General features: G+C 38.9%; 1 protein-coding gene across 1 annotated transcript; it reads left to right on the top strand.

The window, feature by feature from the left end:
• Nucleotides 1–1,376: 1,376 nt before the first annotated feature.
• On the top strand, nucleotides 1,377–19,490 carry cul2 (cullin 2). The gene is made up of 21 exons (XM_074621557.1): nucleotides 1,377–1,512; nucleotides 4,268–4,406; nucleotides 4,729–4,831; nucleotides 4,947–5,041; nucleotides 8,648–8,753; nucleotides 8,996–9,078; nucleotides 10,264–10,360; nucleotides 10,599–10,709; nucleotides 12,808–12,970; nucleotides 13,067–13,191; nucleotides 14,437–14,544; nucleotides 14,731–14,790; nucleotides 14,894–15,022; nucleotides 15,211–15,297; nucleotides 15,427–15,579; nucleotides 16,542–16,619; nucleotides 16,725–16,791; nucleotides 16,934–17,136; nucleotides 17,323–17,424; nucleotides 17,527–17,643; nucleotides 18,676–19,490. The coding sequence occupies exons 2-21, from the start codon at nucleotides 4,288–4,290 to the stop codon at nucleotides 18,805–18,807; spliced, it is 2,238 nt and encodes a 745-aa protein (XP_074477658.1). The 5' UTR covers nucleotides 1,377–1,512; nucleotides 4,268–4,287; the 3' UTR covers nucleotides 18,808–19,490.
• The last annotated feature ends 2,072 nt before the right edge of the window (nucleotides 19,491–21,562 follow it).

Here is a 21,562-nt window from a genome sequence, read left to right on the forward strand (position 1 = left end):
CCCTCTGCTGGTTAACTCAATCAGCTAATGAAGGTGTTCTCTATTGTTTATTTGTAGGTTGAGTAAAGTTTGACAAAACTAGCAGCTAAGCCAACAATGTGCAAACCAATCTAAATATTGCTGTTAAATAATAATAATAAAAAAACAACCTGTGTGCAACCCGATGGGCTTGAACAATGATCAGATTAAAACATAGACTGAAAATTGCTATGAATTATGTTTGTATTTATTGTTATTTAGCTAAAATCAAAACTAACCCCAAGAGACATTAGGCAATATTTTTTTCTGATTCTGATTGGTTGATTTTTCTTCTTAAAATACAGTATCACATGCAGCCACATTTTAAGCAACTATGGTTTAAACCAAACATGGCTTTTATCCACACAGACCATTATTTGCAACCTGCCTTCATTTCAAGATTAAAGAGTTGTATTTGCCATTTGCACCTAATATAAGTACATTGGAATTCTGAGCAGTTTACACCAAGTCAGCTTTAAGAAAAGAAAAAAGGTAGAAAAGGCACAAGGTAATTACAGTACAAAATAAGTAGCACATTCAACTCAAAACAATTAATAAATAAATTATTAAAATGTAAAACGCCCTCAGTGTAGTCAATAAATAAACTAAACTACCCTCTGCATAGGAACGATACCCCCACAATACAAATATACAGTATATATGCTCCATGACCATGTTAAAAGAACTTGTAGCTCTCGTAAAAATATTTTAAAAAATAAATAATTCATATATTTTAGACAATTACACATTGGAAGGCAGCATATTGCACAGCATTTCAGTCCATTCAATTTAGGTGTACTGTGTGTCAATAATGGTATGGAGGTGAGGTGTGGGGCATTTGTGTCCCTCTTTAATGTCCTTTGCCACCAGTCTTATTTGTTGATATCATTTCTCTCCCACAGCTGTCATGTTTGTGTCAATTTATGGTGGGGGGATTTATGTCAAAATATCACTGGACATAGAAAACTTAAACAACTGCTTGGTGACTCACTGTAATTATATATACACATATACACTCAGTGTCCACTTTATTAGGTACACCTGAACAAGCCACAGAGTGTATATATATATTTCCCCTCTCTAATCAGAGCAGATATAAAACACATAATAACCTACAGAATGTCCCTGGTTATTTTGTTAATACTCAATTCCTATGAGGTTTCCGTAGTTTTAGGGCGATACCATCAGGATACCATGGATATATGGGTGTTTGTCATGGCTTGGATCCGTGTGGGTTTTTGGCGTTATTCTCATCAGTATGTATGGATACAGAATAAATTCTTTAAAATAAAAAAATGTCTTAAACACACTTTACCACGGTAAAAAAGCAAAAAAAAAGTGACGACCAATTTACGCTTGTTCACAACACACCCCTCACCCACCCGACACAATGGCGTAACCCCAGAGGTAGGGAAGCCCTGTAAGTGAGCCCATCCAGCCTGTGACAGCAGCGGAGAAAACTTGACTTTTACAACAAATAAATACCCAACAGAGGTACGTACTATCCACAAGTCCACGCGTCACCTCACTAACTAGTTCTGTTCAACAACAGCACCATGTTCTGCCGAGCTGTCAGGACAAATGTGGGGTAAAAACTGCAAAGAAGATGAGCTTCTGAAGCTAGCGCTAGCTGAGCTCTCGTTAGCTTCCTGCTAGCCGACTGCTAGCCGCTGCCTCTGTATAAACAGATGAGAGCAGAGCAGGAAGAGGTAGCATGCTAGGCTACGAGCCAGCTAGCCCTGTTAGCTAGCCATCCTATTTTGGGATTGGCATTCCGCTAGCTAGTAACCTTAACTTGGCTCATGACTGTAAGAAGGCGGTTTATTTAGTAACCTTAGCACTTCCTTTAGAAAGACGGATATCAACATATGTGAGCTGGATAGTAAGAGAAACTGTGCATGATGATGTTGCAATGTTTTCACTGATCAACTGGTATGAATGACGAGAAACAACACAGGGCCTAGTTTCTCCTACTTGCAGGCAATCTGTGATTCTTCTGTCACATATGTAGTTATATATTATATATTCTATGTTATTATATGCAATTATGATTCCAATTCTTGATATGTGATGGTTACTCCAGTGTGTTCACTGTTGATGATTGTTAGCATCACCTCCATGAATCTGAGCACAATGTTTATCTCATCTGTTGCTACTATAGTGATGTGAACAGCTGGTTTGAAGCAGGCTATTTATCATCACACTCATTTATGTTGATGTTCACTTTGACCTATATCCTGACTGATCTGTGTAATGTAGTTACTCTTGATTTAATGCTATTTTCAAATCATTATAATGATGAATGTTATTTTAAAGATTTTTTTTAATTAATATTGTAATTACTATATATCTTGTTGCAATGTTTTCACTGATCAACTGGTATGAATGACGAGAAACAACACAGGGCCTAGTTTCTCCTACTTGCAGGCAATCTGTGATTCTTCTGTCACATATATAGTTATATATGTAGATTATATATATTATTATATGCAGCAATCTCTACAATTATTGATATCTGATGGTTACCCCAGTGTGATCACTGTTGATGAGCATTACCTCCATGAATCTGAGCTCAATGTTTATCCCATCTGTTGCTACTATAGTGATGTGAACAGCTGGTTTGAAGCAGGCTATTTATCATCACACTCATTTATGTTGATGTTCACTTAGCCCTATAATCCTGACTGATCTGTGTAATGTAGTTACTCTTGATTTAATGCTATTTTCAAATCATTATAATGATGAATGTTATTTTAAACACATTTTTTTTTACTTAATATTGTAATTACTATATGTTGTGTCACCAGTTCCATAATAATGACATGAAAATGTTTTTCATCATTTATGTTTCTTCTGTCACCTTGCTAAGGATACCTGTGCATTTCCTTTGTGTTACTGCTGCTTAAGCCTGGTTCACTACTAAGATATAATCTATTCTGAATCGGATAGTAAGAGAAACTGTGCCTGATGATGTTGCAATGTTTTCACTGATCAACTGGTATGAATGACGAGAAACAACACAGGGCTTAGTTTCTCCTACTTGCAGGCAATCTGTGATTCTTCTGTCACATATATAGTTATATATTATATATTATATATTATTATATGCAGCAGTCTCGCCGGGCAAGCTACATTTATTGATATCTGACAGTGTGATCACTGTTGATGATTGTTAGGATCACCTCCATGAATGTGAGCACAATGTTTATCTCATCTGTTGCTACTGTAGTAATGTGAACAGCTGGTTTGAAACAGAGCAATGGTGACATGGAACACTCTGCCTGGTTATATCATTCAAGAAAATAGCAAAAATCTTTTTAAAATATTATTGAAAAAACATCTCCCTGCTGAACAGCTCTCTGTGTCTGCTGATATTTAGCATAACATCAAATTATAAAAGGTTTAATGTTGGAAAAATTCGAAGTCCCGTTAATATTTATGGTAAAATAAGTTGTTGCTTGTTCTGTTTTTGTATGTTTTTGTATTTTGACATAATATGCTATGGTCCAACCACTAATGAATCATATTTACCTCTGTACTCTGTGAGTAGTATTAACTTGAACCAAGGTCCTGTGTTGTGTGTTGGGTTGTGTCTTGAATATTGTTGTGTTTTGTTGCTGTCGCTTTTGATGTTGTGGTCGTTGTTGGTAAAGATTGTAATGTGATTGTGTACTGAAATGTAGCCTAACAGTTCAAAGTGATTTAAGTGGACTCCAGGAAGAATAGCTGGGCTTCAGCCACAGCTAATGGAGATCTGAATAAAAGATAAAAGAAAGAAACAGGCTATTTATCATAAGACTCATATATGTTGATGTACATGTTCACTTTGCCCTATAATCCTGACATCTGTGTAATGTAGTTACTCTTGGTTAATGCTATTTTCAAATCCTTATAATGATGATTTTAAACAAAAAAAATTCATTTAATATTGTAATTACTATATATCGTGTCACAGGTTCCATAATAATGACGTGAAAATGTTTTTCATCATTATGTTTATTCCGTCACCTTGCTAAGGATACCTGTGTATTTCCTTTGTGTTTACTGCTGCTTAAGCCTGGTTCACTACTAAGATAAAATCTATTGATTTAGGGAACATTAGGATTGCTTTGAACAGTCCAAACTGCAGGATGGGAAGGTGAATGTTTACATGATAACATGTTTATTAAGAAACTGAATCCAAGAGTGTTTATTTTTAATTCCTTTACTCACTTCTGTATTCCTGTTTTTCTCTTTTTTTTCCCGTCAGGCTGAAAGAGAAACTGTACAATGTCCTTAAAGCCGCGGGTGGTGGACTTTGACGAGACATGGAACAAGCTACTGACGACAATCAAGGCTGTGGTGATGCTCGACTATGTGGAGAGAGCCACGTGGAATGATCGGTTCTCGTATCCTATGCCCACTTGCACCATATTGAAATTTACAGAGCATTATGTATTTAACTTTAAGCACCAAATATGTCTAATTCAGATAGGCACTATCAGTTTTTCAAAAAGTTGTTATAATGTCAGTGTGAAATGAGCTGTTTGTTCAGGTAGAGGCTAAGCATTAAACTATTAATTTATTTGTAGATAATCATTAACTAATATACTGTAGCAGAAGCCGTATTGAGTATTAGATTCATACCTCGTCTTTATTAACTGTGTATTTACATCTATACAAAATGGAATCACGTTTGTCCTCATTATTTCTCCTAAATTCCGACACCAGTGACATTTATGCCTTGTGCGTTGCATACCCAGAGCCTTTGGGTGAGAGATTATACACAGAGACCAAAGTGTTTCTTGAGAATCATGTTCGGCAGTTGTACAAGGTAAGCACTCCCAAAGGCTCTCCAACTGCTGGCAAAGAAAAACCTTTTGAGTGCATTTTATTCCTGCATTGTGCGTCTTTCCATAACACGTGTCATGCTTGTGTGTGTATTTTAGAAAGTCCTGGATTCAGAGGAGAAGGTTTTAGTGATGTACCACAGATACTGGGACGAGTACAGCAGAGGAGCTGACTACATGGACTGCTTGTACAGGTAACACTTCTGCCTTTTATGTTCTTTGTTTCTACTTGACTGATATAGTATTTCTAATCAGTGAGTCATTACGCTGATTCAACATTTAGTGCTGTCTTTTTTTTTCTCCTCCACCTTTACTCTCAAAACAAAACCACATTTTGAAAACAGTGCAAAACTTTGCAGTGCCAGTTTCATTTTTTGTCAGACACATTCTCAGTTTGTGGTGTGAGTATATGATGAGACAGTTTCCTTAAAGGTGCTCTATATGTTATCCAGAGCATTAATCGGGCAGCAAACAACTATTTGCTATGTAAAGATATAGAGGAGTAATGTCTACCTGAGCAGAGAATGAAGTCTCTCTCCCTCTGTGTGTGTTGTAATCCAAGCTTCTTCATGCTTTGTTGACATACCAGGGCCGGTCGCGCATGCTTTTAGTGCATGTGAGCGTGCCCTGCTGGCTAGCTCTCATATGGCGGTAACAGCTGATAACTGATTGTCACGGAAGTGTGGCCCCCACCCTCCGGTTCCCCCTCTGGTCAACACTGTTAGCTCTGTCAGCAGTTTTGCTGTCGTTTCCACTGTTAGTGCTGCTAGCACAGTTAGCTAAGATCCACCGGCTCAGCCAGGGCCATGTTGAGAGCCGTGTGGAGGCAATTGAAATGCTTCCAATCTCGCATTTAGCACATTTAAATTCACAATGGTGTTAAAATGGTTGGCTACTTTGTTTTGTTGTCTTTTTGACAAGTACAAATGAAGGACATGTCTGCATTCAGCCTGCCGTTGTCAGTGTAGTGTCTTCATTTACAATTTGTAACAGCAGTTGTGAGCCAAAGCAGGTGTCTGTCATTGACAGACCTGGATCTTTAAAGTTGGCTCTGTGTGTCAAGGTCCTTTAGATGCAGACAGAGTGTACTCATTCTATCACAAGCTAGCCGAAAGTTTTTGTACACTTAAAATATTACCTTGAAAAAGTGTGAAGTGCCAACGTGCATTTGGTGTGTCCTGATCCATTCGAAATCAATACTCCCTTGGAGAGCTTTCAGATCTATTTTTATATGTACTTCCCACCAGACTGTCTGTGCATACATATTCCTTTGTAATTTATTATGTCAGTGTGAGTGAGAGAGAGAGAGCGGCTCTTGGCTTTAGTGGTGACATAATAGTGTTGGGTTCTTAATATAGAAGGTCTCTTATTTTGCTCATCTGATTTCTGTGAATATACATGTGTATGTTCCGTCAAACACAAATTATCCTCTCGTGGACTGAAGTGCCAACTGAATCAAAACAAATCATTAACACCTTCAATCACAATTCCGCTCTCCAGGTTTCATGGTTAGCGTTACTCAACACTAGTCGTCATATTAGCAGTCCTTTAACACTTGATGCTGGTGTTTAATGCTCGTCGAAGCTTGAGTGTTTGAGAGAAATCAGGCTGAGGGTGATTGCTGATAGAGGCAGACGGCACAGCTGTGAAAACTACACACCATATAAGAAATAAATAAATAAATGTGTGTCAGTCTTTCTGGTAGCTGTCCTGCTGCTAACGCTTCCTTCTAAAAATGTTGAATCACATCAGAGATGTGTTGAGACACAATTCCAGTGTATGCATTTCAACATCACAGTATCTGTCATTTGAATTAGTGACATCAGCATAATGAATCGTCCTCATACTCCGTGTGTTTTGGTGCAATACAAAAGTTTTCCAGTCAGACAGAAACTCTGTCTTGTGTCAAAGCTGCATTAACTATTGACTGTTAACTATGTTCACCAGCCAATAAGATTACTGTCTGTCTGCTGTTCGTTGCTGGGCAGGTAGTGCACCGTGGGATTATCAGATCTTTTTGCCAGAAACTGCAGCCTACAGAGGGTTAATGAGAGCAGTGAGACACAACCGTACAGTAAATGTGTGGGCTGTGTAGACTAAACAATGTGCTAAAATTCTCTGTAGAGCTGCAGACTCTTGTCATATAACTCCCATTGATTTCAGAGATTTGATCCTTTCACATAAAACAAAGTAAATTGATTCACGGTTAATATATCAAATATGATCCATGCAGGATTAAGTAGGGATGTTTCTGTTAATATTATCTGAATAATCTTAATCTGTTGGTCTATTATTAGTAAGATATTTTTAATCTTTCAAACCGATATGAATAATAGGGATACACTGATCCGACTTTTTCAGTCCCGATACTGATAGCAATACCTGGGCTTTGTGTGTCGGCCGATACCGAGTACAGCGCCGATACCAGTGTTTAATTAATAACATGTATGCCTCACTGTGTAGAAGTGATGTTATGTGTAAGGCAACATCAGACTTGACTTAAAACATTACTTTCCTAACTTTGTAAAACAAAATGTAACAAATTAATGCATAAATGTACATTTACAGAATTGTTATTTATTATTAAAATAATAAATCGTACACCAGCAACTTTGTACAAAATCTTCAAAATGATCAGGAAATACAATTCAGGTGTAAACCTTTTTAAGGCAGCAACAAATTGGTCAAAACCTAAACAGTAATACAAATTCCAGTATATAATGTATATAAACATTGAATTGAATTGAATAGATCTGCACCACATCTGTATTCGTGCATCCCTAATGAATAACCTGGGTTTGACCAGTTAATGGTACAAATGTTGGGTCTAAAAACATGAACGCAGCCCATCAGAGTTTCACAGTTTGCCTTTGACTATTTGGTAACCATTGTGTGTAGTTCTGTGTCACTGGAACCATGAAGTCGGCTGAAAGGAATGAAACCTCCATAAACTGTAGTTGGTGTATTGATATTATACCAGATGAAAACAGTCATATTCTGTAGAGAACAGAGCTCCCCAAAGTAGTAGCCATTTATAAACCCTAAAATAAAAAAATAAAATCTTAATATACCAAGTCTCACGTGTGTATGTGTGTATAGGCGTGTTGCAATATACCCATATTGACAATAACCGTGATATTTTAAATCACCGTAGGTGTGAGTGTGAATGGTAGTCTGTCTCTATGTGTCAGCCCTGTCTTAAATTGCGCTTTTGTAGAGTTATGGTTACACTCTCTCCACCTCCCTACACTCGTATTTTGAGTGTGATTAATTTCACAAATGAGACAAAACGCATCATAGACAAAGTTAAAGATGAATTTGACCGATAGCATTATTATTATTCATTTTTCTGTAGATATCGCGATAATATCGTCATCGTGGCCACAATAATCGTGTGGTGAAAGTCTGATATGGTGACAGCCTTTTGTGTGTGCTTTATATGTCGTACAATAAACACAGGTATTTTCACTATGATATTCATAAATGAATTATTTTCTGAAAATGCCTTTATGTCTGCCTCTGGCTCAGGAATCCTGGATATTGTTTGCTTTCATTGGCTAACCTGACACTCAGTAGCCACAGAGTGAGTGAGTGACAATTAGGGTAACCAAAGATTGACCGTCTCACGTAGCATCCATGAGTGAATGAACTCGGCATGCAACTGGTGGCTCGTGGCAGCAGCAGTGTTGTTGTATAAGAGGTTCTTGACATACACCTACACTCATTAGATATTAGATGACAAACTCCTCTTGATACGATTGCTATTTTAACATCTTGGCCTCCTACTCCACTTTGTTCAGGTATCTCAACACTCAGTTCATCAAGAAGAACAAACTAACAGAAGCAGACCTACAGTACGGCTACGGGGGAGTGGACATGAACGAGCCGCTCATGGAGATTGGAGAGGTATTTACTGGATTTTTTTATGCATGGTATAAAAAAATGTCCTGCACACTTCCACACCCACTGTGGTTGTTAGATCACATCAAGAGCACATTTCACAGAGTGATTGAGAGATTACTTGGATTCCACTTCTTGGAATCCAGTACCCAGGTTAAGATTTCATCTTACATCTCCCAACCACAATGACCTGCTCACTGATCTGTTTACACTCTTGTTATATGCTGTGGTTTCTTCTATCGTTGCAGTTGGCGCTCGATATGTGGAGGAAGCTAATGATCGAGCCCCTTCAGGCCGTCCTGATCCGGATGTTGCTGAATGAAATCAAAAAGTATGTTTTTCACACAAGCTGAGCCACAAGAAATGATCTTCTGAAATCCATTTTTGTTGTTGTCTAAGATGAATATTTCTGGCTTTCTGCAATGGTAGCGATAAGATGGATAGCGTATTTAGTCCTGGTATTCTAATTTTACACTAATTTGTTTGTAATTAGCATTATTGCAATGCCAGATTTCCAGTCTTTCACACGGTTAATGTCTGGACATGTAGTCTAATTGGGCTGCGGTATTTGACCTACACTTAAAAGTATGATATGAAACATTTCCACATTAATATGTTCCAAAAACAACTAGACCTATGTTATATATTTTGTTGAGTTGTATACTTACATTATCCCAAATGTTTACAACAATTTTCAAACTTCAAGAAATCCATAATTTTAATCAAGGTAACAGTCCTTTTCAGGTCGCCTGTTAACGGCGTCATATCCCCTTTGCGCATGTGTCAGTGTTGTGGTTGTCTGCCCAGAAGCTGTCATACAACTTTTTATCCAGTTTTAAGCCACATTTTTACGATACACTTTTTAGATCTTGTTCGTTTTTAAATCTATATTTTAACCGGATGAAGGATTTTAGTCATCCGATGTCTAGATCTGAAGTTATCAGAGAAACTGATTTTTAACGTGAAACTGCTTTACTCTGTTCAATTCATTCAGAGGAGACCTCTGTGCATAATTCGGCTGCCGGTAAAAACTTCTTGAACGTCTGAATCTTAAGTTATCAGAGAAACGAGCTGAGCAAACGTTAACGGGATGAGACGTCCTTTGTCCGCCAAACAGCTTCGGAGAAACACTGATTTTTAAAGTGAAACTGCTTTATTCAGTGTTTTTATCAGTTTTAAACACCGTTTGTTTTGGAGAGGAGGAGACCTCTGCGGATAATTCGGCTCCCGGTAAAAACCTCATGAACGATAAACACTGAAGGAATCCTAACCGGGAGAAGCTGACAGCATTGACGGCAATGGTGGTGAAGACAGCTACTCCCGTGATCCCACGCTACTTCACAACGTCACCAAACTCCGTCTTTTGTTATTATTTTGATTGAGAGACCCCTATAGCAGCAGAAAATGACATATTGTGCGTTCATCGGTGTTCCCACCATGCTAACAATTTCCACGCTCAGCAGAAAAAAGACAATCCAAACATCAGACCTAACGCTGTCTTCCTCGTGTCTTACAGTGATCGTTGTGGCGAGAACCCTAACCAGAAGGTAATCCACGGGGTCATCAACTCCTTTGTTCATGTTGAACAATACAAGAAGAAGTTTCCACTAAAGGTGAGACAACAGATAATGACCCAGATGATTACAATTGTTTAAATTAGCCTATGTATTCAGTTATTGTAGATAATGTGAACACTGAGGTCAAGCAAAAAAAAAATTCTTGTTGTGCTTTCTTGATGTCTTTACTTTGTGTGTATCGTTGTGCATTAGGCCCAAGATGTACAGTAGCCGTCCATATAAGTCTGTGTATATCCATGTATACTAAATCCTAGCTGCTCTTCGTGTGTTGCAGTTTTATCAGGAAATCTTCGAAGGGCCATTTCTGACAAAAACGGGAGAGTATTACAAACAGGAAGCCTCCAATCTACTGCAAGAATCCAACTGCTCACAGTATATGGAGAAGGTAAGGGAGATGGACAGATAATGCAAGTATGTGAATGCTGTGTATGTTCGAGCTGCCATGTGAACCTACCAGCTGTTGGAACACTGTCATACCCTCGTTTTTCACTTGTTTGTGTTCTGCATGGAAGAACTCCAGAAATGTAGCTTTCTAGATATTGTGTGTGTGCACCAGCATCCATCAGATGAGCACATTCACCCAGGGCCTGCGTGTGTGAGTGAACTGTCAGCCAGGTCATGTCGGTCTGGTGACATAAGAGTTTTAATCTGAGTATTAGCTCTACCATTAACTCGCTAAGGCTGAGATCACAGACCCCTGGGCAACCTCAGCTGCCACGAGCCCGCTCTCTGTCTCTCTGTCTCTCTCTCGTTCATTCATTCTGGCAATAATCAGATTTCTCTGATAGATTTATCCCTCCAGCGTGTAAACAGGATCATCATTAAAGCTTTACCAGGCATTAGGGCAGTATGTGATATGACTGTAGAGGAGCAGCAACAGAGACTGTAGTACAATACAGTCCCGTCCCGTCTGGACAGGGTCAATCACAGTTGCTTAGCTGACCCAGTTCACAGCTGTGGAGAGGCAGCTTTTTTCTCTTTCCTTCTTACTTATTCTTATGTGCTCAAAACTATAAGAGAGACTAAACAACATCAACCGCCCTAACACAACGGAATAACGTTCTAGCCAATATGTTTCATACAGTTAACAGTTATAGGTTTTGACAGGGTTAACAATATTTAGTCGAAGCAGGGTTAGAAAGTAAAGTAAAGTATAGGTGTAAGCAACCATAAGGCAAGGTTTCTGTTTCACAATTTGGTCATGAATGAAAAAAATGTGATTGTGAATCTGAAACGATTCATATCAAAAGTGAAACTTTGCTGAAAATAGTTGCTTGGAAAGTCCGTTAAGGTTCAGTCTAAATCATTTTGGATGAGACTGAGCAGTTCTGCTAAATCCGTTGTTTTTTTTAAATTCATTATACAGTAATATTGTTTAAAAATGTCTTGCTTATTATAGCAAATGTCTTGCTGTTATAATAATAATTCAACACTTTGCCAGAATTCAAATTTCAAGATAAATGAATGAAAATCGATCTACCACATGTTCTCTGTCTGCTAAAGACATCACAAGCAGATATTAGAAATAATGTTTACAGTATAGTTTACAGTCAATCGGGGTACAGCAATATGTTGCTGTTCAATATGTTGTGATGCAAAAATGTGACAGTAGACTTTGTGGAGTTGAAAAACTGATTGCAATATCAGCAAATCGGATCCGACTCCCAAAAGACACTTTTTTTCATTTTAGTTTGGAAGAGAGAGAAACACAGGTTTAGGGTTGTGCTGAATGTCATTATTTTATATTTGAAGCTTCTATTGAGGAATGAAGCTCATAAAGTCTGTCAGCCGGCCAAACCCGTGATGTCAAGTAAGCTTACCAGAACCTGCTTGACACTATGTAACCACCACTGGAATGTAATTCTACAAATAGTATAATACTTATGTCAGTGTAGCCTAATTATATCCCTGCAGCAACATAGTGTGTCCGCCCTTCCTTTTGAACTTCTAATGATTGATTGACAGTGTGGTCTAGTTGTGCCTTTTGGTGGTTAGAAGTCCAGGGTGCCCACATTTTTTAGAAATTTTGGCCAAAAACTGTGATTTTTTTTCGACTTCAGTTTCGTTTCCGGAGTAGAGCTATTTCATTCCATTAGTTCCTCAAGGGCAAAAACGTTGGCCCTACTTGATTTGGGGTCAAGCAGTGAGCGGGAGTATGTGAGCCATGCTTACCTTTGCCTTGTTTTTATCTGCAACTGTGCAGAAATACCGTGTTTAAACAGAATGAATAGAGAAAAAAACAATCTAGGCAGCATTCGAATGTTGATTTAAAATTTGAATGTCAACGTTATGAATGAGGCTTTGAACTATTCAGTACAGCCCTATACAGGTTCCATTCAAAATGTATTTAAACAAGTTATTATTAAAATCATATATTTGGCTTTTTGAAACCTGCAGATACTTTGTAATTACTGATTTGTTGGAGTTTCTTTTGACAAACTGACCCTTGTGCCCTTCTCATTTCCGTCTTTCTCTTCCTCCAGGTTTTGGGGCGGTTGAAAGACGAAGAGATGAGATGTCGGAAGTACCTGCACCCCAGCTCCTATGCCAAAGTCATCCACGAATGCCAGCAGAGGATGGTGGCAGATCATCTGCAGTTCCTGCACGGGGAGTGCCAGAGCATTATTCGGCAGGAGAAGAGAGAAGGTCAGTGCTCTATAGTCCCTTTGTGTCCGAATGCAAGGATCTATTTTGTATGAGAGAAATTATTATATATGCAACTGTGTGTGTTGTTTTGTTCAGACATGGCCAACATGTACACCCTGTTGCGGTCCGTGTCCAACGGGCTGCCCCACATGATCCAGGAGCTGCAGGTCCATATCCACAACGAGGGCATCCGAGGCACCAGTAACCTCTCTCAGGAAAACGTTAGTACTACAGAGTGTGTGTGTGTGCATGCATGCCTGCACTTGTACACACAGTATAGTGGATTTTCAAGCTGCTGTTGGAAAACAGCTTTGAAAGGGCTTTGAAGGACATTTCCACAATCATGTTTTTTCGTGACGGTGAAGCTTGAAGGCAGCTTGATTTGACCGCTTATTTTGATGTTTTTATGATAAATCATTACAAGATACATTTTGGCCTTAAAGGGCTCAACAGTGAGATTCTGGAAGTGAAAATCCCATTCATATTCTGTATCGCGGATTTGATGTTTAGCCATAATGTCGTAACCATCCAAGGTAGACTTACCACGAGCTACGAGATTATGAAACAACGGTATATGCTCCTGTAGAAGTCACAAGTCCGTATGATATCAACCCTGTTTGAAAAAAAACACGTTTTATCCACAATGTCACGGAGAAGTACTACACTACCCACAATCCTAAGTGTAACAGTGACGTCTCTGATTTGTGGCGCTCATTGTTACCATGGAAATGTTTACCACACTCGCAAACAGCTCGCGAGGGTACGTTCTGCTACATGGTCATTCATTTACATGGTCTGCTCCCAGATTTCACACCGGGCCTACATGGCGGTTCGTTTGGAAACATTCTCTCATATTACCAAAATAGCTCACCCAAATGTGTTTCCGAAAACATTTGAGGCAAGAAATAAGACCCGCAATTGCTGAATCTGTCTTCGTTTTAGATCGACAACAGTTAGTTTAAAAGTTTTTCAGGAGTTTCCAGGGGCATTCCGATACCGATACCGGTATCGTAAATGTATCCTATACTGCCCAAAATTCGATATCGGGTATCAGTGAGTACACCGGTCTTTGCATCGATCCAATACCATAATTTATTAACCCAGAAAAAAATCGACCTGCTTAACCAAATATTGATTCTTCTTCACTGCTCTGAAAACAGTCTCTGTGAATCGCCCTGGATTTTCTGAAACGTCAAAGTGGAGTAAATGAATGGGAAATTCACTTCCAGAACTGGAGCCGTTCAAAAAAGGGGGCGGTCACTGTTGAGCCCTATATTTGTTCAGTATTGTTTGTGTTTTGGATAATAATTACTTAGAGACTATAGGCTTTTACCTGCATCGTCCCATTGCTTAATAATAGCCTGAGATTGATTCTTTCAACTGCTTTAAAACTGCCATTTTTGTCTGTTAACTTCAGCTGCAAATAATTCATCTTTTAATCCAACTTTGTCCTCTGGCTTCTCTAGATGCCAACCCTGTTCGTGGAGTCAGTGCTGGAGGTTCACAGTAAATTTGTTCAGCTCATAAACACAGTACTAAATGGAGATCAGCACTTCATGAGTGCACTCGATAAGGTAATAAAACCCATGCTCTTTACAGCTGCTGCCTCATTGAACAGCATACTCAAGTTCTCTTTTCCTAGTATACTCTCTGTGAAAGCAAACCTACAGTTATAAATGTGTTAAAGTGTAATCATGTACATGTATTAACATTCTTTTCACTTATGGGCTGAAAGTGTTTATTTGATTTCTCTTTCTCAGGCTTTGACGTCTGTTGTGAACTTCAGGGAGCCTAAGTCCATCTGTAAAGCCCCTGAACTGGTGAGTGCACATGCACGTACACAAACACGCACACACACACACACACACAGTATAATACACAGTGCCTTGACCAGGTCATGTCCCTCCCGGTATGTCTGTGCAGCTGGCGAAATACTGTGACAATCTGCTGAAAAAGTCTGCAAAGGGAATGACGGAGAACGAGGTGGAGGACAAGCTGACGAGCTTCATCACAGTGTTCAAGTACATAGACGACAAGGACATCTTTCAAAAGGTGACCAGAGTTCCTCTCCTGCTGGAATATTACAAAAACATCAACTTATCATTTTTCTTCTCAAATATCTTGTGACATTCTGTTGTACAAACCTTGACTAGGAGGGTGGTTTAGTTTCTTCAATAGTCCCCAAATACTCCAACGGGATGTTCTGTTTTTCAAGTCTCCTTTTTCTCTGTTTTCCACAGTTTTATGCCAGAATGCTAGCAAAGCGGTTAATACATGGTTTATCATTGTCAATGGACTCAGAAGAAGCCATGATCAACAAACTAAAGGTAAACGCAAAGCTGAACATTATAAACTAAGACTTGTGATATGTCTGACACCAACAGTGTTGCTTACTTTTTCTTCTTCTTTATTACCCCTTTGTTCAAACACCCTCTTTCTTTTTTGTGTTTCTACAGCAAGCTTGTGGCTACGAGTTCACAAGCAAACTCCACAGAATGTACACAGACATGAGCGTGAGCGCCGACCTCAACAACAAGTTCAACAATTTCATCAAGACGCAGGAGACGGTGGTGGACTTGGGCATCAGCTTCCAGATCTATGTATTACAGGTGAGGAGGACATACCTCACTCATACCAACAACTATAGGATTCAAATCTGAGAATATCTTATTAGATATTTTTTAGGGCTGTCAAAGTTAACACGATAAAAATGCGTTAACGGAAATCCGTTTTAACGCCACTAATTTCTTTAACACATTAATGCAACTTGCGATTTCTAGGTTGTAGCGGCCTCAGTTTTTAAAGCTAGAGTGAAGATACTGGCATCATATGAAACTAGAAAATCTAAAGAATCCATTGGGACTAACCATGACATAACTGCATGTCGTGATGCAAGCTAAATAACGCTCCAAACTTACGCTAAATTTTGGAGAGGAAAAACAGTCTTGTCCATTTTCAAAGGGGTCCCTTGACCTCTGACCTCCAGATATGTGAATGAAAATGGGTTCTATGGGTACCCACGAGTCCCCCTTTTACAGACATGCCCACTTTATGATAATCAAATGAAGTTTTGGGGTCAGTCAAAGTCAAGTCAGCACACTGACACACTGACAGCTGTTGTTGCCTGTTGGGCTGCAGTTTGCCATGTTATGATTTGAGCATATTCTTTATGCTAAATGCAGTACCTGTGAGGGTTTATGGACAATATCTGTCATTGTTTTGTGTTGTTAATTGAGTTACATAGTGTCTGCATAAAGTAAGCATATTTGCCCACTCCCATGTTGATAAGAGTATTAAATAACTTGACAAATTTCCCTTTAATGTACATTTTGAACTGATAAAAAACGTGTGACTAATTTGCGATTAATCGTGATAAACTATGGACAATCATGCCAATAATCTTGATTAAATATTTGAATCGATCGACAGCCCTAATATTTTTGCTTCCAATCGTTTCACTATATTTACCCTAGGCTTTATCAGACAAGTTTGATTCTACCAACCACAGCTTTTTGTCCCCGCCTTTTCACTACAAATATGTAATGTTGTGGTAAATGCCTTGTGATTGCAGGCTGGAGCCTGGCCTCTCACACACGTCCCCTCCTCCACATTCGCCATCCCTCAAGAACTAGAGAAGAGTGTGCAGATGGTGAGTTCACTCTCGTGGATCACAGCTGAGTTGTCCGTTGTAGGTTTGTACTGATTAAAAGGAGCATATTGTGAAATCAATTCTGTCTTCACTTCCTTTTTACAGTTTGAGTTGTTCTATAATCAGCACTTCAGTGGGAGGAAGTTGACCTGGCTGCACTATCTCTGCACAGGTAACACAAACATACACATACACTATTTAAAAACTATAATATATAATCGGTTATATTCACAAAAACAGGGTAAATAGCAATATAATTGGTTCAGTCATATGTACCACCATTTATTTATCTGTGTCTGCTGTGTCTCAAATAGGTGAGGTGAAGATGAACTACCTGTCCAAGCCCTACGTTGCCATGGTGACCACCTACCAGATGGCTGTGCTGCTGGCCTTCAACAACAGCCAGACGGTGACCTACAAGGAGCTGCAGGACGGCACCCAGATGAACGAGAAGGAGCTACAGAAGACCATCAGGTCCCTGCTGGACGTCAAGATGCTCAACCACGACTCGCAAAAGGTTTGAGCTTTCATGTGCAACGAGTGGAATTTGAAGCCCATCCCACAACTTGGCATGGTGTTTTTGTCGTTGGTAGTGGGTTTTGATTTGGAAGTTTCTGTTTATTTGTACCAGATGTTCTTGTAGAGTCCTTGTCCATGCGGCAAGCGATGATGATTATTTGAATATCTTCCCCTCTGCTCACAGGAGGAGATTGAAACCGAGTCCACGTTTTCATTAAATATGAGTTTCACCAGTAAAAGGACAAAGTTCAAGATCACGACGTCAATGCAGAAAGACACACCACAGGTTAGGCAAATGGTTATCCATCCTTCTTTGAATACTTCCTCAAGCTTTGTTGTCTATGCTGATATCTAAATCTACCTCGTCACATATCTGTCCGATCATTAGGAGATGGAGCAGACGAGGAGCGCCGTAGACGAGGACCGCAAAATGTATTTACAAGCTGCTATAGTGAGAATCATGAAGGCCCGCAAGGTGCTCCGACACAACGCCCTCATCCAGGAGGTAGGCGGAAGTCCACTCATTTCAAAACTTTCTATGTTTAATTGATTTCCGGATAATTGGACGGGAAACAGGAAAATAGTGTGTGTGCATGCACACCACTCAAACAGGCTGCAAACTACTGAAGTAGCTGTCAAAGGGATTTACTGGGAGTTTGGTAATATGCTATTCTAAAAATGTTTTTTTTTAGTATTGTTTAAACATTTTCGATCATGGTGGAAATACTATACCTGAGTTTCAGGATCAAAATGATACTTTTTAAATACATGCATATATGTTTTATTTTAAATACACATATAAATGTTTTCTTTAAAGATCCCTTATTGTAAAAAGTAAGATTTTCATGTCTTTTATATTATAAAGCGGATTTATAAGTGCTTTATAAATACTGTGAAAGTATCGTAGCGCTCAATATACAGAGAAATACACACAGCCCTTATTCAGAAACTGCGTTTGAAACAAGCCGTTACGATTTCTGTCCATTTGTGATGTCACAAATATACAACATTTCGATCATTACACGGTTTTCAAAGGTAAACATTCTAAATGTGTTCCAGTTTATTTCCTGTTGCAGTGTATGTGAATAACAGCTGACAGGAAGTAAACATGGACCCAAATTGTTGCCTAGCAACGCAATTCTGTTGCAATTCCGTTGAAATGCACTAAAACGGAGCATTTCGGACAGAGGGTAAATACATGTATATTAAAGCAGACAGTATGAGGAAACTAAAGTTTTTTTTTAACATTATAACATGTAAACAAGTTCTAGTAGAAACACAAAAATACATTTACATACATAAACATGTACAACCACTCACATATATGTGTGTGTGTGTATATATATACACAAAGGGATCATAATATAGTTTTCAATCTAATTTACATGTTTTGCTTTAGCCAAAAGATGTTGTTATTCTAGATGAAAATATTCAAAATATTCAAAATATAGCAGTAGGTGGCAGCATTCTTGAATCCCTGTTTGCAACATTAGATGAACTGTTTGCTCACTGTTTTTCTCAACGTCTCTGTGTGCAGGTCATCAATCAGTCCAAAGCCAGGTTCAACCCAAGTATCAGCATGATCAAGAAGTGCATCGAGGTGCTCATCGACAAGCAGTACATCGAGCGAAGCCAGACCTCGGCAGACGAGTACAGCTACGTGGCGTAGGCGGACGAGCCGAGCCAGGGAGCGCTTCCACACAAACACTCGCCTGTGTGACGGACCGGCACATGCAGGTTTAAAACGCGAAATAAATAACAAAAAACAGACTCATTCATCCATTTAGGTTTTGGACTGTCGCTGTCTGCTGTGATTCTATGCGGTGACTAAAAAGCAGGACTGGTGCCTCCCATCTTTGAAAACAACAAAGGTCATCGCGTCGCGTCGGACAGCCAGCTAACACCACCACCCACCAGACCCTCCTCCCAGCCCCACCCACCTTCTGATTTTTAAGCTGTTTACAACATCACCAGTGCCACGCACCCGTGCGTCAAACGACAAAAAGAAAATGCCTATCGCCGTTGGAGAGGAAAGAGCTGATAAACATACTAGCCGATCCGAAAAATAAAGGAAAAAAAAGAAACCTGGGGAAAGAGTTAGTTGTGACATCAATGACACATTGGTGGGTACACATTAAAAAACATGCTTTCTTTTCTCACGTTTGCAGTTGTTGTGTGTTTATTTTTCTTTTCTTTGTTAAATGTACTGAAGTTAGGAAAAAAATATTGTAATAAAACTGGTATACTGACTATTGTATCTACTTTCAAAATGTAAAGAAAAAATGAGGTGACAAACATGATCCTGCTGCTTGTCAAATAAATAAATAAAAACACTGAAAGGTTTTATGTAAACATTTGTCACGTGTATCAATATGTCGGTCATTTCTGCTGTTTGTACTCTGATGCTGAAATTTGATCACTATGCAACTGGTACTTTTCTGATTCCTGTCACTTTGTCCTATGTTAACACTGTAATCAAGCTGATCTGAACTGATCTGATGCTAAAAGAGGTAGAATTTAGACAACCAATCAAGCAACTGGGTGCAATAACACCAATATACCAAAGTCAGATAGGAACACAATCTAACAAAGGCATAAAAGAATTAGCAATACTGCCACCCTTTTACTGTGAAGCAGCTGCAGGGAGTCAGTTATCATTTGATGAAACAAGTGTAAGAAAGGAATGACTTCACTGGAGCCGTCATTGTTTTGTGCTGTTAATTGATTTCCAATAATAAATATATAGGTTACATATATGTGCATGAAGCAGCATATTTGCCCATATTTGTTGAGTATTAAATACTTTACAAATCATCCTTTAAGGTACGTTCTGAAGAGATAAAAAATGTGTGATTAATATGCGATTAATCGCAAGGCAAAGCAAGTTTATTTATGTAGCACATTTCATACACAAAGGCAATTCAAAGTGCTTTACATATATAAAAGCAAGATAAAAGAGCAAAAATTGCATAAGATAAAAATGAATAAAGAATATAAAAGTATAAGTTAAAAGAGAAGAAATGAAAAGGATAATAAAAACAATCAAAAGACAGTAAAGTGCAGCATTTGATCAATCAAGAAAAGCGTCTGAGAACAGTTTGGTCTTGAGTCTAGATCTGAAAGTGGCCACTGTTGGTGCATCTTTGATCTCATCTGGAAGTTTGTACCACAGTTGAGCAGCGTAGCAGCTAAAAGCAGCCTCACCATGTTTCCTTCTGACCTTGGGTACTACTAATAGATTTTTTCCCAGTGACCTTAGAGGTCTAGTAGGTGTGTACTGCTGAAACATATCTGAGAGGTAATTTGGACCTTAGTGATTTGTAAACAAGCAGTAGTGTTTTAAAGTCAATTCTGTGACTTACTGGGAGTCAGTGTAGAGACTGAAGTACTGGAGTGATGTGATCAGTTCTTTTGGTTTTTGTTAGAACTCTAGCAGCTTCATTTTGCAGCATCTGAAGCTGTTTGATTGTCTCTTTAGGTATAGGCCCGTGAAGAGACCATTGCAGTAATCGACTCTGCTCGAGATAAAAGCATGGATACGTTTTTCCAGGTCATGCTTTGACATAAGACCTCTAAGTTTAGCTATGTTTTTAAGGTGGTAAAAAGCTGACTTGGTATTGCTTTCACATGATCATGAAGCTGAGATTGCTGTCGATTAAAACACCCAGATTTTTGACAGCATCCTTTGCTTTAGGTCCCTTTGTGTTCAGATGATTAGCAAACTTAATTCTCTCTTCTTTCTTCCCAAATAAGATAATTTCAGTTTTGTCCTTATTCAGCTGTAGGACGTTTTGAGACATCTAGCTATTGATTTGATCGCGATTAAATATTTAAATAAATTGACAGCCCTAGTTTATAGGAAAACTAGAAAACAACTGTAACCAAACATAGAAAAGATACATAAGACCTTTTGACTCCTCCTAGTAAAGCACAGGCATTACTCATGACATGAACAATTGGTCAAATGGCTCTGTTAGCCACTATAGTGAGGCAGAAGGCACAGCACCAGGAGCCTGAATACCTGAGGATACCTGAGGCAGCCACATCCAATTCAGCCGTCATTAACTGTAATATGGATGAATACTTCCGTGTGAAAACCTTTCCCAGCATGCATCTCTTCAAGGACATTGACTGAAACAAGAGTAAATATCAAACATAGTAAAGTGATATAAAACAATAGTGAGTTACTGAGCATGATTCAATTAGTAGTTGGTTTAGATGTGCAGCTAACTACAGCTTTAAAAATATAAAAACTGCGTCATGCGCACATGCGCGTTCAGTACGCAGCCCTCGCGACTACCACAACAGAAGTCGGTGGTGGCGGTGATCGCGTGCAGCCAGCTGTTGTGCTGCTGACAGCTGTCCATGGTGCTGACGCAGCACACAATGAAAGAGAGGCAGCCTCCTTTATCAGGAGGGAGGAT

This window comes from Sebastes fasciatus, chromosome 21 (assembly GCF_043250625.1).
Source record: "Sebastes fasciatus isolate fSebFas1 chromosome 21, fSebFas1.pri, whole genome shotgun sequence".
Classification (NCBI taxonomy): domain Eukaryota; kingdom Metazoa; phylum Chordata; class Actinopteri; order Perciformes; family Sebastidae; genus Sebastes; species Sebastes fasciatus.